At 37.4% G+C, this 23,995-nt stretch overlaps 2 protein-coding genes across 2 annotated transcripts in view; both read left to right on the top strand.

Moving 5' to 3' along the window:
* Positions 1 to 1,241: 1,241 nt before the first annotated feature.
* On the top strand, positions 1,242 to 10,355 carry acsl5 (acyl-CoA synthetase long chain family member 5). Its single transcript, XM_055042882.1, has 22 exons — positions 1,242 to 1,340; positions 2,060 to 2,113; positions 3,076 to 3,244; positions 3,358 to 3,469; positions 3,773 to 3,837; positions 4,090 to 4,191; positions 4,288 to 4,387; positions 4,640 to 4,818; positions 4,909 to 4,941; positions 5,037 to 5,088; positions 5,223 to 5,296; positions 5,379 to 5,456; positions 5,541 to 5,675; positions 5,783 to 5,917; positions 6,782 to 6,877; positions 7,426 to 7,498; positions 7,691 to 7,779; positions 8,154 to 8,270; positions 8,838 to 8,981; positions 9,092 to 9,193; positions 9,422 to 9,493; positions 9,645 to 10,355. The coding sequence occupies exons 3-22, from the start codon at positions 3,089 to 3,091 to the stop codon at positions 9,780 to 9,782; spliced, it is 2,052 nt and encodes a 683-aa protein (XP_054898857.1). The 5' UTR covers positions 1,242 to 1,340; positions 2,060 to 2,113; positions 3,076 to 3,088; the 3' UTR covers positions 9,783 to 10,355.
* Positions 10,356 to 11,261: 906 nt separating this feature from the next.
* LOC129368050 (ankyrin-3-like) overlaps positions 11,262 to 23,995 on the top strand; it is a 128,202-nt gene continuing 115,468 nt past the window's right edge. The window contains exon 1 of the mRNA XM_055042850.1: positions 11,262 to 11,516. Within this exon, the coding sequence (XP_054898825.1) occupies positions 11,481 to 11,516 (36 nt within the window). The 5' untranslated portion in view covers positions 11,262 to 11,480. The remainder of the gene's footprint in view (positions 11,517 to 23,995) is intronic.

Raw genomic sequence — 23,995 nt, 5'->3', positions numbered from 1 at the left:
AATTTTAGGTTTTCAGTTGCTGTAAGCTACAATTATGACAATGTACAAAAATAGACATGAAATATGTTATTCTGTGTGCAAACAATCTAGGTGATGTCTGAGTTTCACTTTTTAGATGAACTTTTCTGAGATTATTTCAGTTTTGAGTAATATTGTATTCTACTGAGCCACACATTTGCATTGAAAGGAATGATATTTGAAAAAAGAAATGTGATAAAGACAGGAACTCTGAAGATAAATAGATCCAGGAGGAGCAGAAGGATTAAGTTGGATGTCAGTGTGACTCAAATAAAATTCTGTTCTTCCCCATGTTGAGCAAGAGCAATTTGTCTAACGTTTCTGTTTCTGGACTGATGGAGTACCGAGGGGAAAATCCATGCATGCAATGGGACTTCAGGGAAACTCCACATCAAATCTGTTTGGGAATCCAGAAACAGCTGCTGTACTTTGCAGCTTTTTATAATGTTGATAGTCTTCTCCACAGAAAACATCAGGAACAGAGATGTCCTAAGAAGTATTGTTTTTGCACACTTTCTATTAAACAACTAACATGCATGCCATATAAACTTAGGTGAATTGTCTGTTATATTTTATACAAAGAAGGACTACGTAGTGGAAGTAATCATCCCTGCATCCCCAAACTAAGAGTGGCGTTTCTTTGATGGAAACCTTTCATCTTTCGTTATGCAAATTGAGTGTCTGACGTACTGTAGGTTTATTTGAAACCATGTCTTTTTTCATTGAATGTCATTTTCATCTTTGCACAGATTGTCCCATTTTTACTAGTTATCCTGCCTCTTTCCTTATATCCCAAATCAATTTTATTACAGGATGATTTAACTTTACCTCTTCAGATATCACTGAACGTCATTTAAAGGAGTAAATGATCAGATTATGGCTTAACAACCGGAGGTCACTCCAAAGTTGCTGAGATTTTATCTTTAGCTATCCGTGACTCTCATAAATCATATTAGAGAGGCCATCATTGACCTAAGGGACAAACTTCAATTCCAAACTAAAAGATACACAAAAATGAATAAAAGCTAACAGGGACATATTTATGAAGGACTGTGAACAGATAAAAAAAAAAAAACAACACTCCCAATAAGTAAATAAAACAAACAAGATCTCCTGGGTGGGTGATCTGCAGAGAGCAGAGGTGGCAGGTTGAGCCTTGACCGGTGCTGAGGAGCGACACACCTGTGTGCAGTTTGAGGCGCTAATTACTTTAGGCAAGCAGACTCTACATCTGTGGTGTTGCTGGCTTTGGCTGTTTGTTCCTCAGGAGATTCCTGCTCAGCTTGATCCCAACCTGCTGCTGCTAATGCTTATTCCACCAGGTAACGTCTCTAAATCAAGATTCTCGTGTCATCTGACTCTCAAGAGAAACCAACTTAAAAAAAAAAAAAAAAAAAAAAACACATGCACCTGCTTTGCTAAATTAGTAGACGGGTCAGCTCTTCATTAATTTATCCCCTAGCTTTTTATGCTATTATAATATTGAGCGTTAGTACTGACTAATTTGAACTGGCTCAGATTTTTTTTTTCACCCCATGTTTGTTATGTGGCTGCAGTCCAATAAATTTTGGATGGTATTTTTTTAACTTTAACTCATGGGTGTCTCTGCTCCAACACGGCTTACTGAATATATATATATCTATATATAGATCCATATATCTATATAGATATTCAATATATATATATCTATATATAGATATATCAGTATTTTAAATAATTGTTCTTTGAACATGCTAACTTGCAGATAAGCACACTGACCTTTCATCAGGTGCAACATCTTGAGCTTTTTTTCCCTCTCTGCCGTTGATACTGATAACATGTTTTATCTTTCTGGATTAAAATCAGAAGAGTTAGGTGGCAAGAACCCTCTGAAGTATCTTAATCTATTGCACAACTTTCATGCTGTGACTTACAAACCAAGAATATTTCGATGGCTGTGTCTTTTATCAGTGGAAGTAATATGCTGGCCAAAGTTCAAAGATCCTCAGTCGGTCCGTTAACTGTTTTATCAGCTCTTGTCCTTGATGCGTTTCCTTCCTAGTGCAGAGGAACAGGATCTGTACACTCGCCACACACCTGAGACAGCTAGCAGCAGGTAGGCATTACATTTGAGATTTTTGTGTTTTTCGATATGACTGAGCTAAATATAAAGGCTTTTGTGTTTGCCAGACTATTGTGTGTGTGTTCTAATTTGTTTATCAGTATAAAAACAACGGTCACATGACTAGGGCACCGTCACTGATCTATCGGATCACAAGAAAATGTTGAGTTTGGCACATTATGCCTTTAGAATATAATTACTGTTTGTAAAGGGACACATTTGATCAAATGGACACAAAACGACTATCAGGAACTGTCATCAAATGTGCAAAGTAAAAGCCTCTTCCAACAATTGATTTTAGCCTTTATAAATAAGGGAAAAAAAAGGTGTGTTGGTGCAAATTAAAAAGTAAAAAATAAGTGAAGTCAAGCAAGCTGCTCTGTGCACTGTACATTTGCCTTGCTTTTCTCAAACCATGCCTAGTCAAACCATCCTACATGCACTGTATTGCTGTATTGTGCAGTGCATCTTATCTCTAATGGTTTAAGAGAAATTGTTGCACAATTTAAGCTATCTTTGATCTGGAGTTATTGAAGAAACTATGCCAGCAATAAATTGAAGAAACTATCTATTGTGGATGGTTGGTTCAAAAAGTATATGTGGCCCTGTTAATTTAAATACTTCTTCGTATAGTGTGACATGGATTCTTAGAAATTCAGCTGAATAGTTGGAATTAAAAAAAAAAAAAACTTTGTGATTTCTGTTGGCGGGGCTTTTTTCCCCCTAATTCTTTCAATCACTTTTTGTGAGATGGATTTTTACAGTGAAATAAAGTTCTCTTCATATCATGGTACAGTGTCAGTAGCTGTGAATTGTTGGGGACTAGATATGTGTGTGCAAGAACTCTCCCAAAAGCAATACAGTAATAAAATAGTTAGATATGTCGTTTCTGATCTCACACATCAAAGTGTTGACATTTTTATAAACTCACAATTTGTTCTGATGTCCCGGCCCAGCTGACCCAGCATCATGGACGTCATCTTCCAGTTGCTGTTCTCACCTCTGCCAACCTCAGTGGTTATCTCCCTGATCGTGATCGGTGTTGCAACCCTGTTTTACCTCAACGCCCGGCCCAGTCCGGTCCGCAGCCCAGCCGATCTCAATCGCCAGACTCTGGGGGTCAAGGTGAGACCTGCAGAAATGTTGCTCAAGTTTTATAAATTCATAATCTGAGGAGGCATGGTAACAACCTGACACTTCCCTTTAGGCAACTGTAACCTTTTTTTTTTTTTCTTCAGGATGGTGCAAGAAAATCAGCCTTGTTGGAGGACAACAACAACTTGATGTCATATTGCTACAATGATGCAAAAACCCTATATGAGGTCTTTCAAAGGGGCCTTAAAGTTTCAGGTATTTAAATTGTTTAAAACTATGTAAAATTATCTTATATTTTGTATAAGAAGCCAAAAAAAGTTTTAAAATGAGTACATTTGCTTGATTAAAAATCGGAATAAATTTCAAATACACAGTGAACCTTGGTAGCTAGAAAAGTTTTGTTGCAAGGTGCTTGTTTAAATTGGAACTAATAAAGACAAACCAAATTCTGCTTCTTGTCATCAAATGATCTGGCTAAAAAAAAAAAAAAAAAGCTGCTGTATTGTTAAAGTTCAGTCAAACCATTGGGCATGACATCAGAACCATTTTATTTTCCAGGTAACGGACCGTGTTTGGGTTACAGAAAGCCTGGCAAGCCTTACCAATGGCTGAAGTACAAACAGGTATAGCACAGGAATGACAATGATTTAGAAACATTATTGTTAAATGGTATAAGTAATATGTGAATCACGATTCTGGGTAAAAAAAAATGCATTGGGGGGATAGTTTTAAAAACTATCTCCCCCAACTCCCCTAACATCTGACGGGATTTATTTCTTTTAAATGTTTTCCTCTGAATTTTTTTTTTTTTTAACAAATATTTGAAAAATATAGTATTATTTTCTCTCCAACCTGACTTCCCCTTTTCTCTGAAGGTGTCTGACAGGGCACAGTATCTGGGGTCAGGACTCCTTCACAAAGGTTTGAAGCCCAATTCTGAAACATTCATTGGCATCTTTGCTCAGAACAGACCTGAGGTAAATGGAGTCTCGACAGTTTTTTTTTTGTTGTTGTTGTTGTTTTGTGTGAGCAACTACTAACTTCTGCTGCCTCTCCATTAAATTAACTTGCAGTGGATTATTGGTGAGATGGCGTGTTACACGTACTCCATGGTAGTGGTTCCCCTGTACGACACTCTGGGTCCTGAGGCTCTTGTCTTCATTATCAACCAAGGTAATTGGAGCTTTACTCTGCTTACTGCTAATTGAAGAAACAACAAGACATCCAGTAACTCTGTTCCCATAGGAGTGTGTCAGGTGATTTTTAATCTCCTCTACTTTTTTCAATGAGTTTGTGTAAAGTTGCTGATGGAAAGTTTGATTATAAGGGCCTTGGTGTTTAAAAAAAAAAAAAAAAAGTGGATCCTACAACCTAATGGAATATACATGGATATTTATTTATTTTTTTATTTTTATTTCCTGTAAGCTGAGATCTCTACAGTGCTCTGTGACAATCAGAAGAAAGCAGAAGCACTGCTTCTGAACCATGAAAAAGGCCAGACTCCAATTCTCAAAACTGTTGTGCTCATGGACTCATTCAGCCCTGAGTTGATCGAGCGAGGAAAGAAGTGTGGGGTGGACATCGTATCCATGGAAGACCTGGAGGTAATGATGCATTCCGAACACTGGACCAGGTTAAATGTGAACTTTAACAAAATTAGTAAGTAAAGATGTCTTGTTTTCTGGCAACTCCAGGCACTGGGAAAAAATAACCTTCAAAAGCCAGTAGTAAGTTATAAATGCTTCTAGATTATTTCTATATATATTTTTTTAAAGCATTAATAAGCTGCTGATCTTGAGGTGCTGATTTCATGTTCCAACAGCTGCCAAAGCCAGAGGACCTCAGCATTGTCTGCTTCACCAGCGGCACTACAGGTGATCTGTGGTTTTCAGGATATTCAGATTAGCAGGACGCATGGCTGAGTTACTCTGGCCTGATTTCCATGTTAAGATTTACTTAAAATATAACTGTTGTAGTGCTGAATTCTTTTTTTTTTTCCTTTCAAAAGGAAACCCTAAAGGGGCTATGTTGACGCATGAGAATGTGGTTGCTGATGCTGCAGCTGTCCTCAAAACCTTTGAGGTACATGAGGATAAAACTGGACCTTTACTAAAAATGTTGTTTTAATGCCTTTTTCATCCAGTAAAGCATACATTTTATTCAGTCTGCCTTAGTTCCAACTCCTGAGGATGTCAGCATTTCCTTTCTGCCTTTAGCACACATGTTTGAGAGGATTGTGCAGGTAAGAAAAAAAGGTCTTATTGAGATCCAGTGTTTGCTCAGAACATCTGAGGATGTCTTGCATCCGTTTTCTGAAATGTTTCAGACGGTGATCTATGGTGCTGGGGCCAGGGTGGGGTTCTTCCAGGGGGACATTCGGCTGCTGCCGGACGACATGAAAACTCTGCAGCCCACAGTTTTTCCAGTGGTGCCTAGACTCCTCAATCGAATCTATGACAAAGTGGGTAAATTAGATGCTTTTTTTTTTCTTCTTCTTCTTAAAGATATTGAACTTTTGCTACAGTAGTTTGGTATCTTTTAAAATTTTAAAAATCTTTTTATAACTAGATTCAGAGTGGAGCCACGTCTGCCTTTAAGAAGTGGCTGCTGAACTTTGCAGCGGAGAGCAAGTACGCTGAGGTGAAGAATGGCATTATCAGGAAAAACAGCATATGGGACAAACTCATTTTTCACAAAGTCCAGGTACTTAATTTTTACTTAATGATTTGTGACCTTTTGTTGTTCTGATGCAATAAAAAAAATTCTGCAGGAAGTTAAGGTTATTGGGTCTGACACTTGACTTGGAAATGGCAGTTACACTTTGGGTGTTTTGCACATCTATTTAGATTTTTTTTTTTTTTTTTACTGTATATTTACTTGAAACAACCAAAGCTTGGCTTGCAAGGGTCTGCTCTGGGGTCTCACCCAGTGGGACTTGTTTGGAAAACTATTAAAGGAAGGAGTCCAAACCATCTTAACTAACTTTCTACTTCCGATATAGAAGAGCAGCAGCTTTACTGTAAATCAACTGCTTGTTTCCAAAATCTTGTTCCTGTGTTTTAGGCTTTGTTTTTGCTCCTTTCTTGACCATAAAATTTTGTATTATTGCAGGATTTTATCGGTTGAGGCCCTGATCAATACATCCATCAGCATTGTGCTCCATTCAAAAGCAAAGTCCTTGGGCTTTTTTTTTTTTTTTTTTTTTTTTCTGTGGCGGCTTTTATATAAACCTTTTCTCTACCAGAGATTTTTAAAGAGTTATCAAAACATGTATATCTTCCCAGCTGGATTATTGTAAATCTCGTGTTTATTTTTATGTTATTCACCAAACTTGTTTCTTGATGGCTCCTAATAGTTCAAAATGTTGTGACGGTTACATCACCGTCTTTCTGTACTTTACAAAAGTTCCCAATGATCTTTTTAGATGTTCAGTCCTGATACACAGCTGATTGGTTATTCACATATTTTTATGCAAGGAGATTTGCTCATAGCAGTTTTTGGTTTTTTTAAGTGTGCTTTTAAAAATAAATTTTATGGTGGTTCTAAATGTTCTCATCCCTAACTCAGGAGTCTCTGGGGGGCCGTGTGAGGATGATGGTGACTGGCGCTGCACCCATATCACCATCTGTTCTCAGCTTCCTCAGGGCTGCTCTAGGCTGCCAGGTAATAAACCTTTAATCCTCTGTAAACAGAATCTTGATTAGATTTGGGTTTTCCCTGCAAACATAAATGCCTCATTCTGTTAAATGAGACTGCTTCTTTTCTTTTTGACTTCTTTGAAACATCGTTACTTTTGTTGGTTCCTCTTAAGGAACCACACTTTTTCATGATCAATAACCACAAAGTTTGCTTTTCTACAAGTGTATAAGAACAGAGATTTGCAACAAATGGTCGTATTTGTTTGGTCTCATGACACGTCTACAATTCACATGCATGTTTCTTTTCCATTTGAATTGACTGTCAACATTCTGCATTAATTTACTATAGAAGCATAAATGTTACAGAAAATCAAACATTTTATATCAAAATATGCCACCCTCTCAGAGTTGGCTCTTCTGTAGATTCACTTTAAAACATTTGTAAATAAATCCTTAAAGGAGCTTGCTGTAAATGGACACAGCTGCAGTAATGTTAGTGTTTAGGAGGAACAATTGTGCAACACTGATGCTGGTTTGTGTTGAGATGTTTATGCTGCTCTCTGGTTTTCTCAGATCTTTGAAGGATACGGTCAGACAGAATGTGCCGCTGCCTGCACTTTCACCTTACCGGGAGATGCCACTGCTGGTATGTAGCTAAGCAAACTGTAACAGCAGTAGCAGCACCACCTTTTTGGGTTTAAGACAATCTTTAGCAAAGATTTGTTAAAACATGTTACTTGTAAAGTTAAAAGATGCTACACATTTGATCAGGGGAGAAATGCAAAGTGGGAGCCAAATGGAAAAACAAGCCTGTTCATAATTTATTTATTGACTTCAGATCATGTTGGTGTGCCTCTGCCTTGCAATTTTCTGAAGCTGGTTGATGTGGAAGAGATGAACTACTTTGCTTCAAACGGTGAAGGAGAGGTTGGTTAATCAGAAATCTGTTTATGTGGGGATATTGAAGAATTGTCCCAGAAGGACTCTGAATTAAATCAGTTTGGAGAGATTCTTGTGTAGGAGTCAGAACAGTTCTCTGGACCAAAAGTGAAAGTTGTATCTCTGTTCCACTTTAATATAATCAGCTGCCACTTTGAGGCCTGATGTGTTCCTTTCTGTTCAAACATGCTGAGAAGAAATGTAAAAAGAAATCTGGTTCACACAAGACTAATGGAAAATTTATATTAGTTAAAGGTTTTATTTTGATGATGGTGAATTTAAAATGTAAAAACACAACAAATTGCTTAAACATTGCAGCTTTTTATTTTTGACTTGTGATTGTAATTTTTTTTTTTAAATAGGTGTGCATTAAGGGCACAAATGTATTTAAGGGCTACTTGAAAGACCCAGAAAAGACTGCAGAGGCCTTGGACAAGGATGGCTGGCTTCACACTGGTGATATTGGTAAATGGCTTCCGGTAAGATACTTCCTTTTCATGTATATAATTGGCTTAACATTCCCTCCAAACTGAATGCAGCTTTTCAAATAGTGTCCTCTCAAAATCACACAACCAAAAGACGTCCGTGTGCAATCACGTGTGAACCAAATTTGAACCGTCACCTCAACACAATCCTTACAGAAAAATCATGGCACATTTAAAAATTATATGTGAAAATCTTGCACCACATGTAAAATTCACATGTGGTGCAAGCTTTTTCACATTCAGATGTGAAAAACATTTATACAAGCATTCCCAATTTACTTTAATACACAAAGAAAAAAAATTTTCATACATGCATAACCATGTGTGCAATAGTGGTGCTGTACACCAGGCATCATGGTTAAAATTACACACATTTTCACATGTATATCACCACTGATACACACATGCGTTATATACATACAGTTTTTGTGATTTTGTTTGTCCTGTATCCCCAAACTTCCAAAGAACTAGATCCTCTTGTCTTATTTGTAAAATTGTCAGTTATGACGCCCTCTAAGTTATAATGAATAGTTTTGCCTCGTGGGTTTTGCCTTGCAACAGAGTGGAGTTTTGAAGATTATTGACCGCAAAAAGAACATCTTCAAGCTGGCTCAGGGAGAGTACATCGCCCCGGAGAAGATCGAGAATGTGTACGTTCGCTGCGGACCTGTGGCCCAAGTGTTTGTGCACGGAGACAGTCTGCAGGTAACATGATATTTTTTCTCTCTCTCGCTCTCTGTACCTTTCCTGCTGCTTAATCTTAACAATTAATGTCTTTGTTTCCTTCTATCTCTTTTTGTTTTGTTTCCATGTAGTCGAGTCTGGTTGCCATTGTGGTACCTGATGCTGATGTCCTGCCAGGTTTTGCAAAAAGTCTTGGCATCCAAGGCTCCATTGAGGAACTCTGCAAGAACACAGTAGGTTTCTGTAATGTGTAACTTTATTCTATCCAGTGTTTTAGACAAATGTCCAAAGTCAAGAAACTGCAGGAAATGTGATCATTAACACTAAAAGCTGCCAGTTGGAGAAGTTGGCATGCTGTGCAACTCAAGTACATGTCTGCAAATTACATTTACTGGAAGCAGAGCAGCGGTGCAGTGTGGACTGAGACATGTTTGACAATTCAAATTGTGCTTTATTCTCAGGAAATTAAAAAGGCCATAATCACAGATATGACCAAACTAGGAAGAGAAGCAGGTCTGAAGTCATTTGAGCAGGTAAAGCATTTTTATCCTAACAGATTCTATATTTAAGCCGTCATGCTTAAATGTCAGCTTAAGCATGGCAGCTTAAATGACAGTCTCAAGTATTTTCATACTCCATAAAGCCGAAAAGTCTCTAAGTAGCTTTCTTTCTTCTCTGCTGCAGGTGAAAAACGTGCATCTCCACCCTGAGCTCTTCACCATCGAGAACGGCCTGTTGACTCCCACCCTGAAAGCGAAGAGGGCTGAGCTCAAAGAGCTGTTCCAGCCACAAATTGACAAACTTTATGCTGACATCCAATAAATTAACCTTCAAACAGAAAATAGTCTTTGTGTTTTACAGCAACATTCCAATCGGTCACCAATGAATAGCACCAGTTATAGTAGATCAAACCTTAAGGCAATTTGCAAAACAGATTCTGGTTTCCTACATAGCTATTTAATTTCATCCACTCATACAGTTTTAAAAGCATGGGAATTCCAACTTGGTCTTATGTTCAAGTTTTTTTTTATATGCTTGTAAGTATGTTTGAATTGAATTTTCTTTTTTTTGTATTCTGATCAAAACCTTTTACTTTTTGCTGTACTTCATTTTTTAAGGTGAACCTCAAATGTCTGGGTTTTATGTGGAGCCTGGTGAAAGGTTTAAAATCTCATTCAAATGCCAATGTCATTAAAAAAGGTGTTTTTAAGTCAGCACTGCCCTCATGTGTTGAAATTCAAACACTGTATAAATTCACTTTTGGCATGAGATAAATGTTGAGTCAGAAAATGTTTAGAATCGCCTGAGGACGTCTCTGGACATGTCCTCTTAATCAAATCTGGAGAACTTGAATCTTGTTTGGAGAATCCTACCAAAGACTGCAGCAACTAAACCAAATGGTTTCAATAAAGTACCTTAGGTGTGTGCACACTTTTGCATTTATTACAATTTTATATTTACATGTTTGAGATTTGCCAAATTTGGACTTTAGAACAGTTTACATTCAGCTTTTATTAGTTCAATCATAAGCACTCATTTTGACACCTTGGTACTGAAAGCAAAGTCCCACACTTTAGATTAATTGAAGGTGGGCTGAGTGAAAAATGTATTCCCCTGTATTTGTGTACCTTTTTCAGATGCATTTTTTTTCTTATTCTAGTAAACTTTCAGTCAGTATGGACACATCAGATAGCTCAGAAGGTGAACTAAAAATATGATCAAATCTTAATCTAGTTCAACCAAGTAATTCTCAGAATTAGTTATTGGTCTTTGAAAAAGTACTTGACAGAAAACCAGGAATAATTCACCATTAAAAAAGGATTACTGCAAACTCCTCACAAAACTTCAAAAGTTAAAGGCTGAGCCTAAAATTACCCCTCAGACCCCCAACCAAATTGAACTTTTTTTAAAAAATTTTTATTAGATTTTTAGGTTATGGCTGAAATAAAGTCCCCGTTTGTGGAATGAAAAGGCACTAAAGATTAATGCAAATGCGCAAAACTAAAATAGAGAACACATTTTTTTTGTTAAACAGCTATATTATGTATTATGAATGTTTTATGTTGGATATCATGTATCCAACATAAAACATTTAATTCATTTGATGGCTAGACTTTATTCAGAATTTTTTTGCACTAATCAACTCAGTAGGAATTTAAAATGTACAGTCGCAAAATACTTATTTTAGTCCAAATGTCACCTGCCTCAATGAAGCAAGCAACAGCGCCCCCAAGCGGCTGTTTTCCCACTGAGTTTCGGTTACAGTCGCTCCTCCAGGCAGCGGCAGCAGCAGTACAGTCCCCCCCTCCCCGCTTCACCTGGAGTTTACACGGGCACAGAACTCCGCTGTCACTCGAACACTTGTCCAATTCCGAAGGCTCCAGTCCGCCACTTATCCCCCATAGCCGAGCCTCCTCAGATGTTTGACCCTCGTATGCGTTTCCACCGCGGATATTTGACTGTGTCTGGATCTCAAACTCACCTGAGAGCAGCCGCACAGCTCGCGTCTTCTTCTCCAACATGGCTTCTTCCGCCACAAGTGACCACGAAGTGCAGGTAAGCGGGCTGGAGGGAAAGAAAAAAAAAAAGTTTCCATGCCCCTGAAAGCGCCAGGTTTCTCTCTCAGTGGGGTTTGACGGCGTTGTGTTGAAAGCTGCGATGGCACCAATTGAGTTTGAAAGCGCGAGGTAAAGAGTGGCGGTGAGCTGTCTGAGCACAAGTGCGACTTTTAGCTGTCAAAAATCAAACGACGAGCTCTGTATTGAAACTTTCTGTTTTATGACTGTGACAGTTGATTTATGAGCCCAGTGGTCATCAGTTCTCATGTGCCACACATGCAGATGGATCAGGGTAAATTAGAAAATCATCAAAAGTAGACTACGCAAGTAACTGGTAGAAAAGTAAAAGTTTTTAGAAATGTGTTGTTTTTTTTCCAGTCAATATTGATAAACATAGCTTACAGCCAATGGGATATTTTTGTTACATCAGTGGGAAGTGAAGCAAAAGGCTGAAATTTTGCAAGAAAGAGTACTTAAATATAATGCACATTGCAAAAATAAAAAAATAAAAATAAAATAACCCGGTTGAAAGTGAACAGCTGAGCTTGTCTTTTCTTCCCATTTTAATTTAAAATCTTCTCCTTGCTGCTTCTTATTTGTGGCGTTTTCTACAAGATTCCCAATAAGTCTGCTCATTCTAAGCTCAAAAGGAAAGGACACAGACAGGTCAGCCTACCCCCATCTGAAACACACATGCCCAGTTTGGAGATTAAACTCATAGTACCTGCTTGTTCACAGCCCACTGGATTAGAGCCAAATCCTAATAAACCTTTTCTCCTGCAGTGGTGGTGACAACAGCAAAAACAAAAAAAGACAGACATATGTGTTTTCTTAATTAGTGGTAGGCTTAAAAAATGTGGGGATATTTGAACTTATTGTGGGGGGTGTGGGGGTTCGGGTTGCTTAATAAAGAGAACATTTATTAACTATCTGTTAGTTGCATCTTAGATCTCTGTCTAGGCTTGCCACTGTTTTCACAAGAGCTGATAGAGATTAGATCATTTGCAGCTGCATGTGTCTAAATCCACCCCTTATTTGTTTTTTGTTTTATTTATTGTGGATTTAGCTGTTGTCACTGATGTGAGAGAAGACGGCCAAATGAAAACGAAGTGCCTTAAGTCGCAAAAGTTTTCATTCATGTTGAGTTGCTTTTCAAATGTTGGCACGTTGCAATCACTAGAGAGGTGGCAAAAAGAAAGCTATTATTGAAAGAAGTACTCCATGCTAGAGACACAGTAAACCTCTAGAAAAACCATAGAAAATGCAATATTTGGAGGAAGACTAACTAAATATTACAGCATTATACTAGGGGCATGTTTCGGAAGATGTAAGGGTGCTTGGTCAGAGTTAGTGAGAAGATAAAATACGCTAAATACAGAAAAATGATGAAAACTTGCGATAGGCTGCAAAAAACACAATTTTCGGGCAGAAATTCAACATCTGATTTAAAGTCGGTGTCAAGATTTAAAAACTGATGTTCACAGATACCCCATCATATCTGACTCAGCTTGAGGTATTTTACAAAGGAAATTTGGAGAACTTCAGTCTCTAGGTATGTGGTGTATGTCTCTAGGTATGAAAAAAAAAGAAGTCATACAAGTTGTAGATGTGATTGTTGAGACAGGTGGCGTAAACTACTGACACAAAAGGGCTGAATAGAAATGCAAGGCACATTTTATGACTTGGGTGAACTGAACGATGATGAAAATCTTTAATCTGTAAGTAGTAGTTGCCTAAATTTAGCAAGATGAAACATATGTGGGTAACTCATGACCTTAAATCCTCTTGAATGAAGCCTTAGACATCAGCCTTGACCCGGCAGAGCTTTATAACATGCAACCTTCAAATGGTCTTATCATGATGATTACAAACATTTCACAAGAAGTCTGAGGATACTGCATTCCTGTCTTCAAAATGTTGACTCTGTGTGTTTTCTGCTTTGTTTGTTCTGGCATAACTTGAATCATTCACAGTTTTGGTTAATCGTTACTCTTATGACTCATTACTCTTGTGTATTCCTTCCTGCCCATCAGTTTGGTGCTGGACTTGACACGTTTGAAAGGTGAACATCACATTTTACGCCTATTTAAAAATGTGTTATGAACTCTGTGTTGACGTTTGTGTATGGGTTTGCCAGCTGGTGCGCAGGAACATGATTGACTGCATTGTTTTGTTTTTCTAACCAGGGAAATATTTTTTTCACCTCTGGGGATTGCTGTCATAAATTTCAAGATGCTATGATAGCACACAAAGTATTCAAACTGGGACAACGGGCATTGTGACGAAATGAGTACGGTAAGGAATTTGTACACAAACTAGAGGCCTCCTTGTTCCCAGCCTGATTCTTCAGCCATTTGCCTTCATAACTTCAAACCAAAACACGCATCCTTTAGCTAATATTTTGATGCTAACGATGCTTCTTTTGAAGGCTGAAATAGAAATTTGATCTTGTGAAATCCTGAAGTCCGTCCTTCATCCACACCGCTGCCCATCCTGTGTTTGTTTATCTATCTATCTGTGGTTCCATTTGGCTTAATGGTTGACCACAGATTGTAGTGGGATATGGAGAGCTGTTCACTTCCAAAGTACTGGTGTCTGTTGCCAAGACACTGTGCTGGAGGTTTATTGTGGAGGAGCAAACAATGAGTGCAAGTCTCCACCTATGTCCTGGTGAAAAGCTAATGGTCACCACAATGGCTGCTGTGTGTACAGGGTGGTCTGATGGGATGAAAAGAAGTGCTGCGTTGTGGGAATGTGTTGGATTTTATGGGATGCCATGATGAGAGCACCTCAGAGTTCAGTTTTATCGGCCAGTTCTGTGTTGGAGCCAAGCCTATATCAATAAGGTTTTTGTGTTTCAACAATAATTGTTCACAACTGAGACCAGAAAGTTTTTTTTCAATATCTTCTTTTGATTAGACCATAATTAGAGTAATCTCAATTTGAAGAACTTGAGAGAAATTCTAAAGTTTTTGGAAAAATTACTTAACATACACGGTGGCGTTTTGTCAGCATACATTTTATATTGCGAAAACTCCAATCATTACTCAAATTTGATTATTCAAATAAATCCCATGGTAAGAAAGAACGTTTTTTTTTTGTTTTTTTTTTTTACCAAATAATCGGTGTTATCAGCTTAGGCACGTATAACATTTCTTATAGAGTGAATTCACTTGAAGCATTTATTGTGATTTTAATATTAAGGCATACATGTTTAGAAACTGTCACTTCCCATGGTATAAAATGTGTGTTGTCACTCACAGGGCTATTTCTTTTAGCCATTCTTCGAAAAGAGGACGACAGAGAGGAGGATGGTAATAGAGATAAAAAGTGTCAAAAGATCACGGCAGTAAATAATGGCATCTTGGTATCATCAGGTCACCATAATAGCCATTAGAGACTTTAAATGCTGCTTCTTTATCCTTCTTTATTTTTTCAGAAACACACCGTATGACAAACCACCAACAGTATCAGTAAAATATAAAGGAAATCAATCTGGGAGAACAGTTAAAAATATGCAGCCTTTGCAGAAAAAAAGCACTTAAGAATCAGTTTTCTTTTTTGTCCACTTCACATAGCCTCTAATGGCTTTTATGGTGACTTGGTGATGCCAAGATGCTATTATTTACTGCTGTGATCTTTGGACACTTTTTATTTCTATTACCATCCTCCTTTCTGTTTGCGGTTCTCTTTTTGAAGAGTGGCTAACAGAGTGACAACACGCATTTTACACTCCATGGAAAGTAACAGTTTCTAAACATGTATGCTTTAATGTTTAAATCACAAGATTTGCTTCAAGTGAATTCACTCTATAAGAACTGTTCGTTTTGACAGAAATCTGTTTTGACACATTTCTGTCAAGACAAGACCATGACAAATAATTTTCTGGGATTTGTCAATGTTATTTGGAACATTTACTGTCTGAGGATATTTGAAACGGGTCACAATTCTTTGTGTTTTCACAAAGGCCACAGCTCCAGCTGAAGACAAGCTCACTGTTGAAGAACTGTAGCAAAGAGCTACATTATTGGTTTAGCAACACCAACTACATGCACCAAAGTTGCTGCGTCTGTCCTGCCATCACAAACATGAATCATTGCAATTTCAACTATCTGCTGGAACGTTTACTAGAACTGTGTGCTTTGGTCGGACGTCACTACGGTTGAGTTTTTCAACAAGTGTCGGTAAAGTGGAGCATCTGTGATGCAGTAGGCCTCATGATGCATGACATTATAAGCTCTTTAAAATAAAGTGTTTCTTTAAAAAAACATTCAGATTTGAACTCTGGAAGAAAACTGGAAAACCTCAAATGCCAGGAAAGCGTCCAAAATCCAGTGATGTATTAAGTTTATGACCCTGCTAAATGTGGCTAGTTTTATAACCTGAACATACTGATATAGGCATCTTCATCGTCTTAGTGTTCTTATTAATTTGTCTTAAGTGATGCTTTCCAATCATCCTGCTGACTGTGAGGAGAAATGTCCCATTCAGCTGACTCAGAGGGCTGCAGGGGAGGCAGTGAGCTCACTGATTCACCCACCGGCTGCATTTCAGAACTGTGTATTGTAGTGAAGAGGGTAAACATGACCTCAGTCATGGTGAGGTAATGCCAAGTCACTGAATTACTGCGTTTGAGAAGGCGATAAAGTATTTGGTCAACACCTGTTGGTATCCTTCCAAAGAGCAGTTGTAAAAATGTATGTTGCCAGAGCTTTGAACAAACATGGAAGATCAGTAGTTTTGTGTGCTGACTTAGCACTATTAGCCTTCTGTTTACTCTCAAGAGTGAATGTGTGGCTTCCTGTTAACCGTATGCAGTGCTAATCTGAGCTCGCTTTTGTCAGGATACCCATGCATGCGCGCAGTCAGCTTAGTGAAGTAGCAGAGCCAGACACACAGTGGGACAGCATAGACAGTCTGTGGAAACTGAATGGCATCTATTGTCAAATAATCAGCCTGGATTATCCTGATGGCTGCAAACATAAGGTGGTTTAGATGCAACTTATTTGAGTCTGGATTTGTGTACATCTCCTAAGAATTATTTGTAAAAACAACTTAAAATGGTTAACATTTAAGAAATTGGATCTGACTTCACATCTGTCCAGACAGATTAACAGTCAGAGAAACTAGATAATTGCCAATTAATCAGCTGTTGCTTTGATGGTAGATTAGTTGATCAAACACTGAAAATTGTGTGGGTTGCATTTATTTTTTCTTCACTAAACTGAAACCTCTCACCATTTTCTGGTTAACCAACAGTCTGTGCTTTGATATTATTTGAGTTTAATAAAAAAATTAGGGCAGAATGTTGGAAAAACACAAGAAATCTTGGTTTTTCTTTATTTTGTCTTGAACTCAAAACTTTGAAACCACGATCGTGGGAGGGTTAATGTGTGTGTTTGGTTTATGATTTGCCCCTTTATGTACAGTATATTGGACATCATTACTGTGTCAGAAAATATACGAAGCACCTTGAGATTTAATGTCAGTGCTCTTTGCACTGCTTCTCAACCTTTTTTGCAAATGCATATTATTTCTGCCTAACACGTCAAAGATTATTATGCTGTCTTATAAAACCCTCCAAAAGTTGACACAATCAATTTATGAGATTTTGTTTTGCCGGTTTTATAAATGTCTAAATAGTTCAGAAAAATTCATTGGGTTGTAGAGGCACTTCAAAAATCTGATGCAGCTACATCTGAAAAAAAAAAAATAGGTGAGAAAACAATTTTGAGGGAGAAAAAAATGATCAAAACAAGACATCATCCTCCTGGACAGAACATCTGCACACAGCAAGATGTTACAAGAAAGAATGAGCCAATAAATGAATGGATGAATACGTACCAGTGTGTCACTTGTTGTTATTGACTGAGAAAGAAAGAGAAACAAAATCTCCAAGCTGGGCAGTTGCACTGACTGTTACCACTACTGACTGGTGAATTATGTCCTTGAGCTGTAACGATTCAAATGGGTGAACATTCAACCACAGAGTCTCTCTCTGGATCTCTGCAGCTCCTCTAGAATGACTCTGAATAATGCTCTCCTGTCTCTTTAGGTTGACTGCTTTGTCTTTGTAGATTTACAGTTGTGCCATGTATTCAGTGAGATGTTCAAAATTGGGATGTTTTATTACCAAACCCCGCTTGAAACCTCTCCACAACTTTTTTTTTCTCTGATCGTTCTGCTTTGTTCATCAATGTTGATCTTGCTGTTTGCCCACTAATGTTCTCTTACAAAGATCTGAGCTTTTCACAGAGCAGCTGTATTTATACTGAGATTAAATTACACACTGGTGGCCTGTTTAGCTGTTAGATGATTGCTTAATGCAGTTGGTTGCACAGGATTTCTTTTTAGCAGCATCAGATAAAGGTGAATAAATGCAAACTTTGAATTTTCATTGTTGGAAAAAAATGTTGACAATGCAATGTAACATTCCTCTTCTACTTCATAATCTCGCACTACTTTGTGTTAGTCTCCCACATAAAGTCCTGATAAACAGATTATGGTGTATGGTTCAAATATGACAAAATGTGAAAGGAGTGAATGCATCTCAAATATACAGGGTTATGTGAGGTTATGTTAATTTAGCAATAAATTAACATAACCTCATTACATTGGGAAGTAATGTAGAGCAATAGAAGTGTTGTGAAATGACAATTTTTGTCTTACAGAAAATTTTAGGAGGGTAACTACAGTCTTAACACAATAAATTAACAAAACATATTTCACCTTACAACTAAATTGTGAAGTTAAAAGTAAGAGGTTGTGTGTCAGTTTTTTATTACATCACAGTAATACTCTTAATAATCGAAATTGTTATTGTTTGTTAAAATATTCTTCCTCTAAAAATGTGATGGAAATACGTTTAGTAATTTTTTTTCCCCCATCCAACCTATTTGAGAGTATTTTTTTTTACAAAACTTGCTGTTGGCACCTGTTTCAGGACAGATAACTTGATGATGAAATAACGGGTGCGTCACTGGTTTCTAAGTCCTTGCTGGCAGAATGTTAGTGGGGATCCAAGTTTTCCAGCTGGGCTCCCGTCACTGTGCAGCTCGCCAGCCTTGGCAATAAGACCATTTTAGGCGTGGAACCATGTCCTTTTTGCATTCATTAGTATTGTGTTAGTGCGTCGATCCCAAGACAAAGACGGATTGTAAATCAAGGGAGGGAGCCTTTGTGACTGCTGTTTGTGTGTCTGCTCTTTCTCAATTGTCATGTGTGTGTGCGTGGGCGCGTGCACGCGTGCGTGGTCTGTGCGAAAGAGTGAAAGTGTTTTTTTTTCTTCTTTCTTTTGTGTAAATGAGTCTCTCTTGCTTTACGACTGTTTAACCTTTTTGTTTAACACTTCTTTTTTACATGGGTGTTACTGCAGAAGACATGTCCGATTATCTTAGCTGATGGGAGCGATCCAATTTTTTACTACACATTCTTTTCGATCTTTGGTGCTGAATAAACAGACAGCAGTAAACTGCCAGAAAGCGCACAGTGATGTTAAAGGAATCCTTCGTTGGTGCACAGATCAGAATTTTCCAGCACTGTACCATTTTCTGCCTTTCTTTGAAGTCTGACCTGCTGATTATTATTTTTCTAAAGATTATATCACATTAAAAATGAAAAAAAAAACTTGCTGCATATTTATAAAATATAGCATAGAAAGATTTTTAGTGCTGATGAATCAAATTAATATGGAAGATGATATTTGATCTGCTGATCACCAGAGGCAATTAAAAGAAAATGAGTCCACTCTGTATGTCAATTGGGGAGGTCAAAAATGTTTATGTATTTATTTTTATTTATTTTTGCAACTAGTTTGATCTGGAAGTGCTTGTTGAGAGCTGAACCCAGGGTCATTGCACTCATGGTGACCTTCCCATCCCAGCTGGTGCATTTTCAGACTCATGACTCTTGGACTGAATGTCGGCCTGTCTGAATCTGTCAGTATTGGAGGAGCAGATTGAGGCCCAGGCATAAATAAACTACTGAATCTATTGATTGAGATCATCTCTTTCATGCTGATCTTCCCCTTGGAAGCTGTTTTTTTTTTTTTTTTTTTTTTAGTTTTTGAGGGTTACCATGGAGAAATCCTGCCACTATAATGTTGTTACCATAGGGATTCATCTTTTCCTGTGGTGCTGCCTTGGTAACAGAGTATGAACTCAGACTAATTTCCTCCTGGCTGCTCTTTATCAAGACTCTCTCTCAAATGGGGTCATTAGTATGCAAGGGACATCAAAGATAGTTTTTGTCTTTATTATTCCTAATTTGTACATTCAGCATTGGTTTAGTATCTGTTCTGTAATCTTAGACTTAAAATGTGGAGTTGGAGTTGGTGGGAGAAAAAAAATCTGATAAAATAATGATAATGATTTATTTATTTAACAACCTGATTTATTTACAAACCTGATCTTTATCAAGTGCTAGTATTTGGACATTCCTTCACGTCAGGCAACCACAGACATAAAACTTTAAGGGAAGGTGCAGCCTTTGTGGAAATTTTGTTTTTAGAAGAAAATAAACCTCCATTACAAAAAATCCCCTGATGTGGAGCCAGCTAGTGATTCGCCTTTGCTGTGGGGGTGACCGTTTTATTCTGAGCTGAAACGCTACATTCTATCATCTGGCATTTTGACCAGAGATTTCACAATTTACTATCTACAGTCGCCTGCAACAAGTTCACACCTGCAGCGAGCTCAAGCTTTCCCAGAAACTTTTTTCAGGCAGATATGGGCCTACATGTGCCATAAAATTTTGCATACAACATTAATTTAATCACATATTTTGCTTCTGAACCGTTTGTGTGGAAAAATATGCAAAATTAGGATGATATAGGTTCATATAGATGTTGCTTTGTTGCCATTGGCACTCTTTGTCTTTGACATTTGTTAGCTTATAGATTAAAAAGGCCATACACTAAGAGATTCTACAATTTCTTCAAATGCTGTGATATAACTTTCAAATATGTAAAGGCAGCACTGTTCAGGTTTAATTGAAATGCTGAACAAGTTGAGACAGGCTGAGTAGCTTCAATCTGCTCTCATTCGGTCTGTTTAAAACATTTTTTCACTCATCCAGGTTACAGCAGTGTTTTAATAGAGGAGTTCTCCATGGATCCAAAATGTTTCTTCAAAAGTAAATAAGTTGACACAAGAAGGGGACAGTGGTGGCACCCATATAGAGAGGCCTTAGTTTTCTTTGCGACCATCACTAGTTCGAGTCCCAGCACATTGACCTTTTGCAGAATGTCTTACTCGATTTCCTGTCTGACAAAACCTTCAAATATAAGCTCCTATAACCAGAAATTTCTTTTTAAAAGACACACTTTTGAACATCAAAAGATGTAACAGGAGAATAAGTCTCCTGTTACATTTATGCAGGCAGATTTCATCTTTGCCATCTCTCTCTTTCACATTTCCCATTTTTCTTGTTTACTCTGCAGTAGTAACTGAAGAAATTAATGATCTCTCATATTTCCCCTGTGAAATCTGAAGTTTCGTGTTTACTTATCATTGAGGCCTAAATGAACAGTGCATCCTCCTCTTGAGCGGATTGTTTTGCTCCCATTAGCATCCCACTGTTCCTGACCACCCTCTGTCTCAAATAACCAATGTCTCTCATTGTCTGCGATTATTCAGAGTTATGGAGCACTTACAGTGCAATCATAAAAAAAGCACTCCCCTTTTCAGCAGGCATCTAATGGCTGATTGAAAGAGGGGATATCGGCTACAAGAATATTGAGTTTCTCCTCTGTGGTTGGATGCAATCAGGTAGAGACACATTATTATGTGTGTGTGAAAGTGAAGGTGTGTTGAGCTGTCAGTTTCAATTTGCACAGAGTAGTGAGGAGACCCTCTGAAGAGGCAGAGCTGGAAGATCAGAGAATAAGTACTCCAAATGTTATCTGACACCAAGCATGAAATTTTCACGGTATGAGCAAAAGTATAAGAGTTATACATTTCACTATTGTTTCACGAAAACAATAGTGAAACATGATTTGACACAGAATTCCAACATATTATTGCCATTTTATATCAATTAATGCACATATAATAATATTGTCTAAAATGTTTGTTTCTGTTTATTTTTCATATAAAGACCTAAGCATTAGGTTTTATACCTGCATTTCTAAATTTCATATACAGGCATATTTAAGAAAGAGAGGGATGAATTTGTTACAAATGACATTGCAATATTTACCAAGAATATGGTTATCATTTTTTTTTTTTTCATATATTACGCAGCCCTTGTGTTACTTTAATTTGATTGACAGCCAGTGTTCCTTTAGCTTTGTTTGAGAAAAGTTTTTTTTCTTCTTAGAAACAAGAAGCATCTTTTCTACCAGCTGACCAATAGCGTACAGGAACAAATTGGTTAAGGGAGGATGCTGTTCCAATATTCCAAAGCTGGAGAAAACTCTGGTCACTTTGTAACTTTCTTTTATGTGTCTTTTAACAGACCTTAAATGCTATGAATGGTATGATGGGAAAGTCTAGGATGTTTTAAACTAGGTTTTCAAAGTCTTGGCACACCTTGATGACTATAATCTAACTGTAACTCACTAATATGATATATCTATTTTATTTGGAAAAAAACATGCAATTATTTTTAGAGCTCCTGCTAAAATGGCACAATCCTACAATCTAGATTAGTAAAGTAGCAGTAACATTAAAATAAAATACTTTAAACAAGTAGGAATATGGACTTTGTCTAAATATTTTACAGGAAGCAACATATTGAGGAAAAGTCCATACATATAACTTTGTAGCATTTTTAAAACTTTTAAATCTTCTATGTGCCTTAATACTGATAAATGGCCCATCCCAGTGTGATGCTAACCTTTACAAAAATGTATTTATTTTCTAGCCATCTTCAGTTAAAAAAAAGTTTACAGAATGAATACCTTTCAAATAGAGTGAATGTTGCTGTCGGAAGACTACAAAGAAATCTGATATAGCTTTATTGCCTTAATTTTATGCTTGCAATTAGACATGCAGTATAACACCGCGATAGATTTCTTTACAGAAACTTTCCAGGAAAGTTCCATCAAACTTTCACCTCTCAAGTCAATCATTTAATAAGGAAAGTCTGAGTTTAACAGGAAAGCTATTTTAAGGAGCAGGTTTTTGACTTTTGCCTCATCTGTTAACGGTCTTATTGGGCAAATCCCTTTGAAGGAGGTTAAACAAACTGCTTTTGAATTGTAGCATGTTTAACATATAATAAGTACTCACAAATAAAGAAAAATGCTACTTTATGGGTTTTGATTGCATCAAGTTTTTAATTTTTAGAAGTCATTTTTTTTTGTAATAGCAAGCTGTGGCCACCAGGTGTCATGCGACACACTTCAGTTGAGTCAGAATCTGTTTACAGTATAAACATGAGAGTTCTTTGGTCTTATATGAAATATGACACAAAAACACACTTTAAAGTGAACATTTTGTTATGATATATTTAGGATGAGCCTAATTTCTGCAGGGATAACATTTAACAGACTGAAAGCTCTGTCTTAGAAAATAAAATACGGTAGTCTTAGTTACGATCCCTAAATACCTTTGCTTCTCAGTGTACGGTACACTTATAATTGTAAAGGGTAAACTAACTCACACTGGCATAATCCACTCACAAAAACAGACTCCATGTGAGTGCAATAATCCAACGATCCGCCACCATAGGGGATTTTCTGCCTTTATTCATTATTGATAAGGCAGCAGTAGGTTAGCAGTGACTGTTTGAAAGGTTTTCCTTAATTTTTGTCTTGTTTAGTGAAGAGTACTTCATAATTTTACAACTTTCTCCTCATTCATTATTTAGTCTCCTGGTAAAATTTGTATCTATGTTTGAGTTTGTAATATAATCTTTAGGTTGTGTTTTTGAGCAGAACACCATTAAGGATGCATTAGTCAATCAGTTGACTTCCAACCAATTTAGCACTGTTTTGGCTTGTAAGCCCACGAAAAACCACATATTATTTGATGCACACTGTTTTGAGTCTGTTATGAGATCCATTGTTTGTTTTTCTCTTCATAAAAGCTACTCCTGGCCTGGTGTTTTATTTAGCTGTGTCACCTACCTGGACCGGGCTACGGCTGAGCTACTACTGCTAATAACCTATTATTCTCTTTCTGATGACTTATCCAGGATTTTTTCAATGTCAATGGGATTTTTTTCTGGTGAAATAATGATAAATATGTCTGGCCTGGATTTAACTGTGTCTTTCTCTTAGACGTTGCAACAGAACGAGCCCAAGACATAAACCACTTGGCTGCTTTTCAGCAGCCAAGTGGCACAGAGTAACTTTGGAGAAGCTGCAGCGAGACAAAGCTTAAATGAAAGAGTGTATTGATAGGAAAATAATATTGAACTCCACAAATTGCGCTATATGGAAGAGTGGTTGGAAGAAAACCATTGTTTGCCGGGGAGCTCATAGGAGATAGAGTAAACAACGGGAAAGAAGATGTTATGGCGACATGAGACAAA

Source organism: Poeciliopsis prolifica, unplaced genomic scaffold (genome assembly GCF_027474105.1).
Source record: "Poeciliopsis prolifica strain line A6 unplaced genomic scaffold, Auburn_PproV2 SCAFFOLD018, whole genome shotgun sequence".
Taxonomy (NCBI): Eukaryota; Metazoa; Chordata; class Actinopteri; order Cyprinodontiformes; family Poeciliidae; genus Poeciliopsis; species Poeciliopsis prolifica.
Note: the sequence above shows the minus strand (reverse complement) of the source record. Positions and strands in the feature narration are given on the sequence as shown.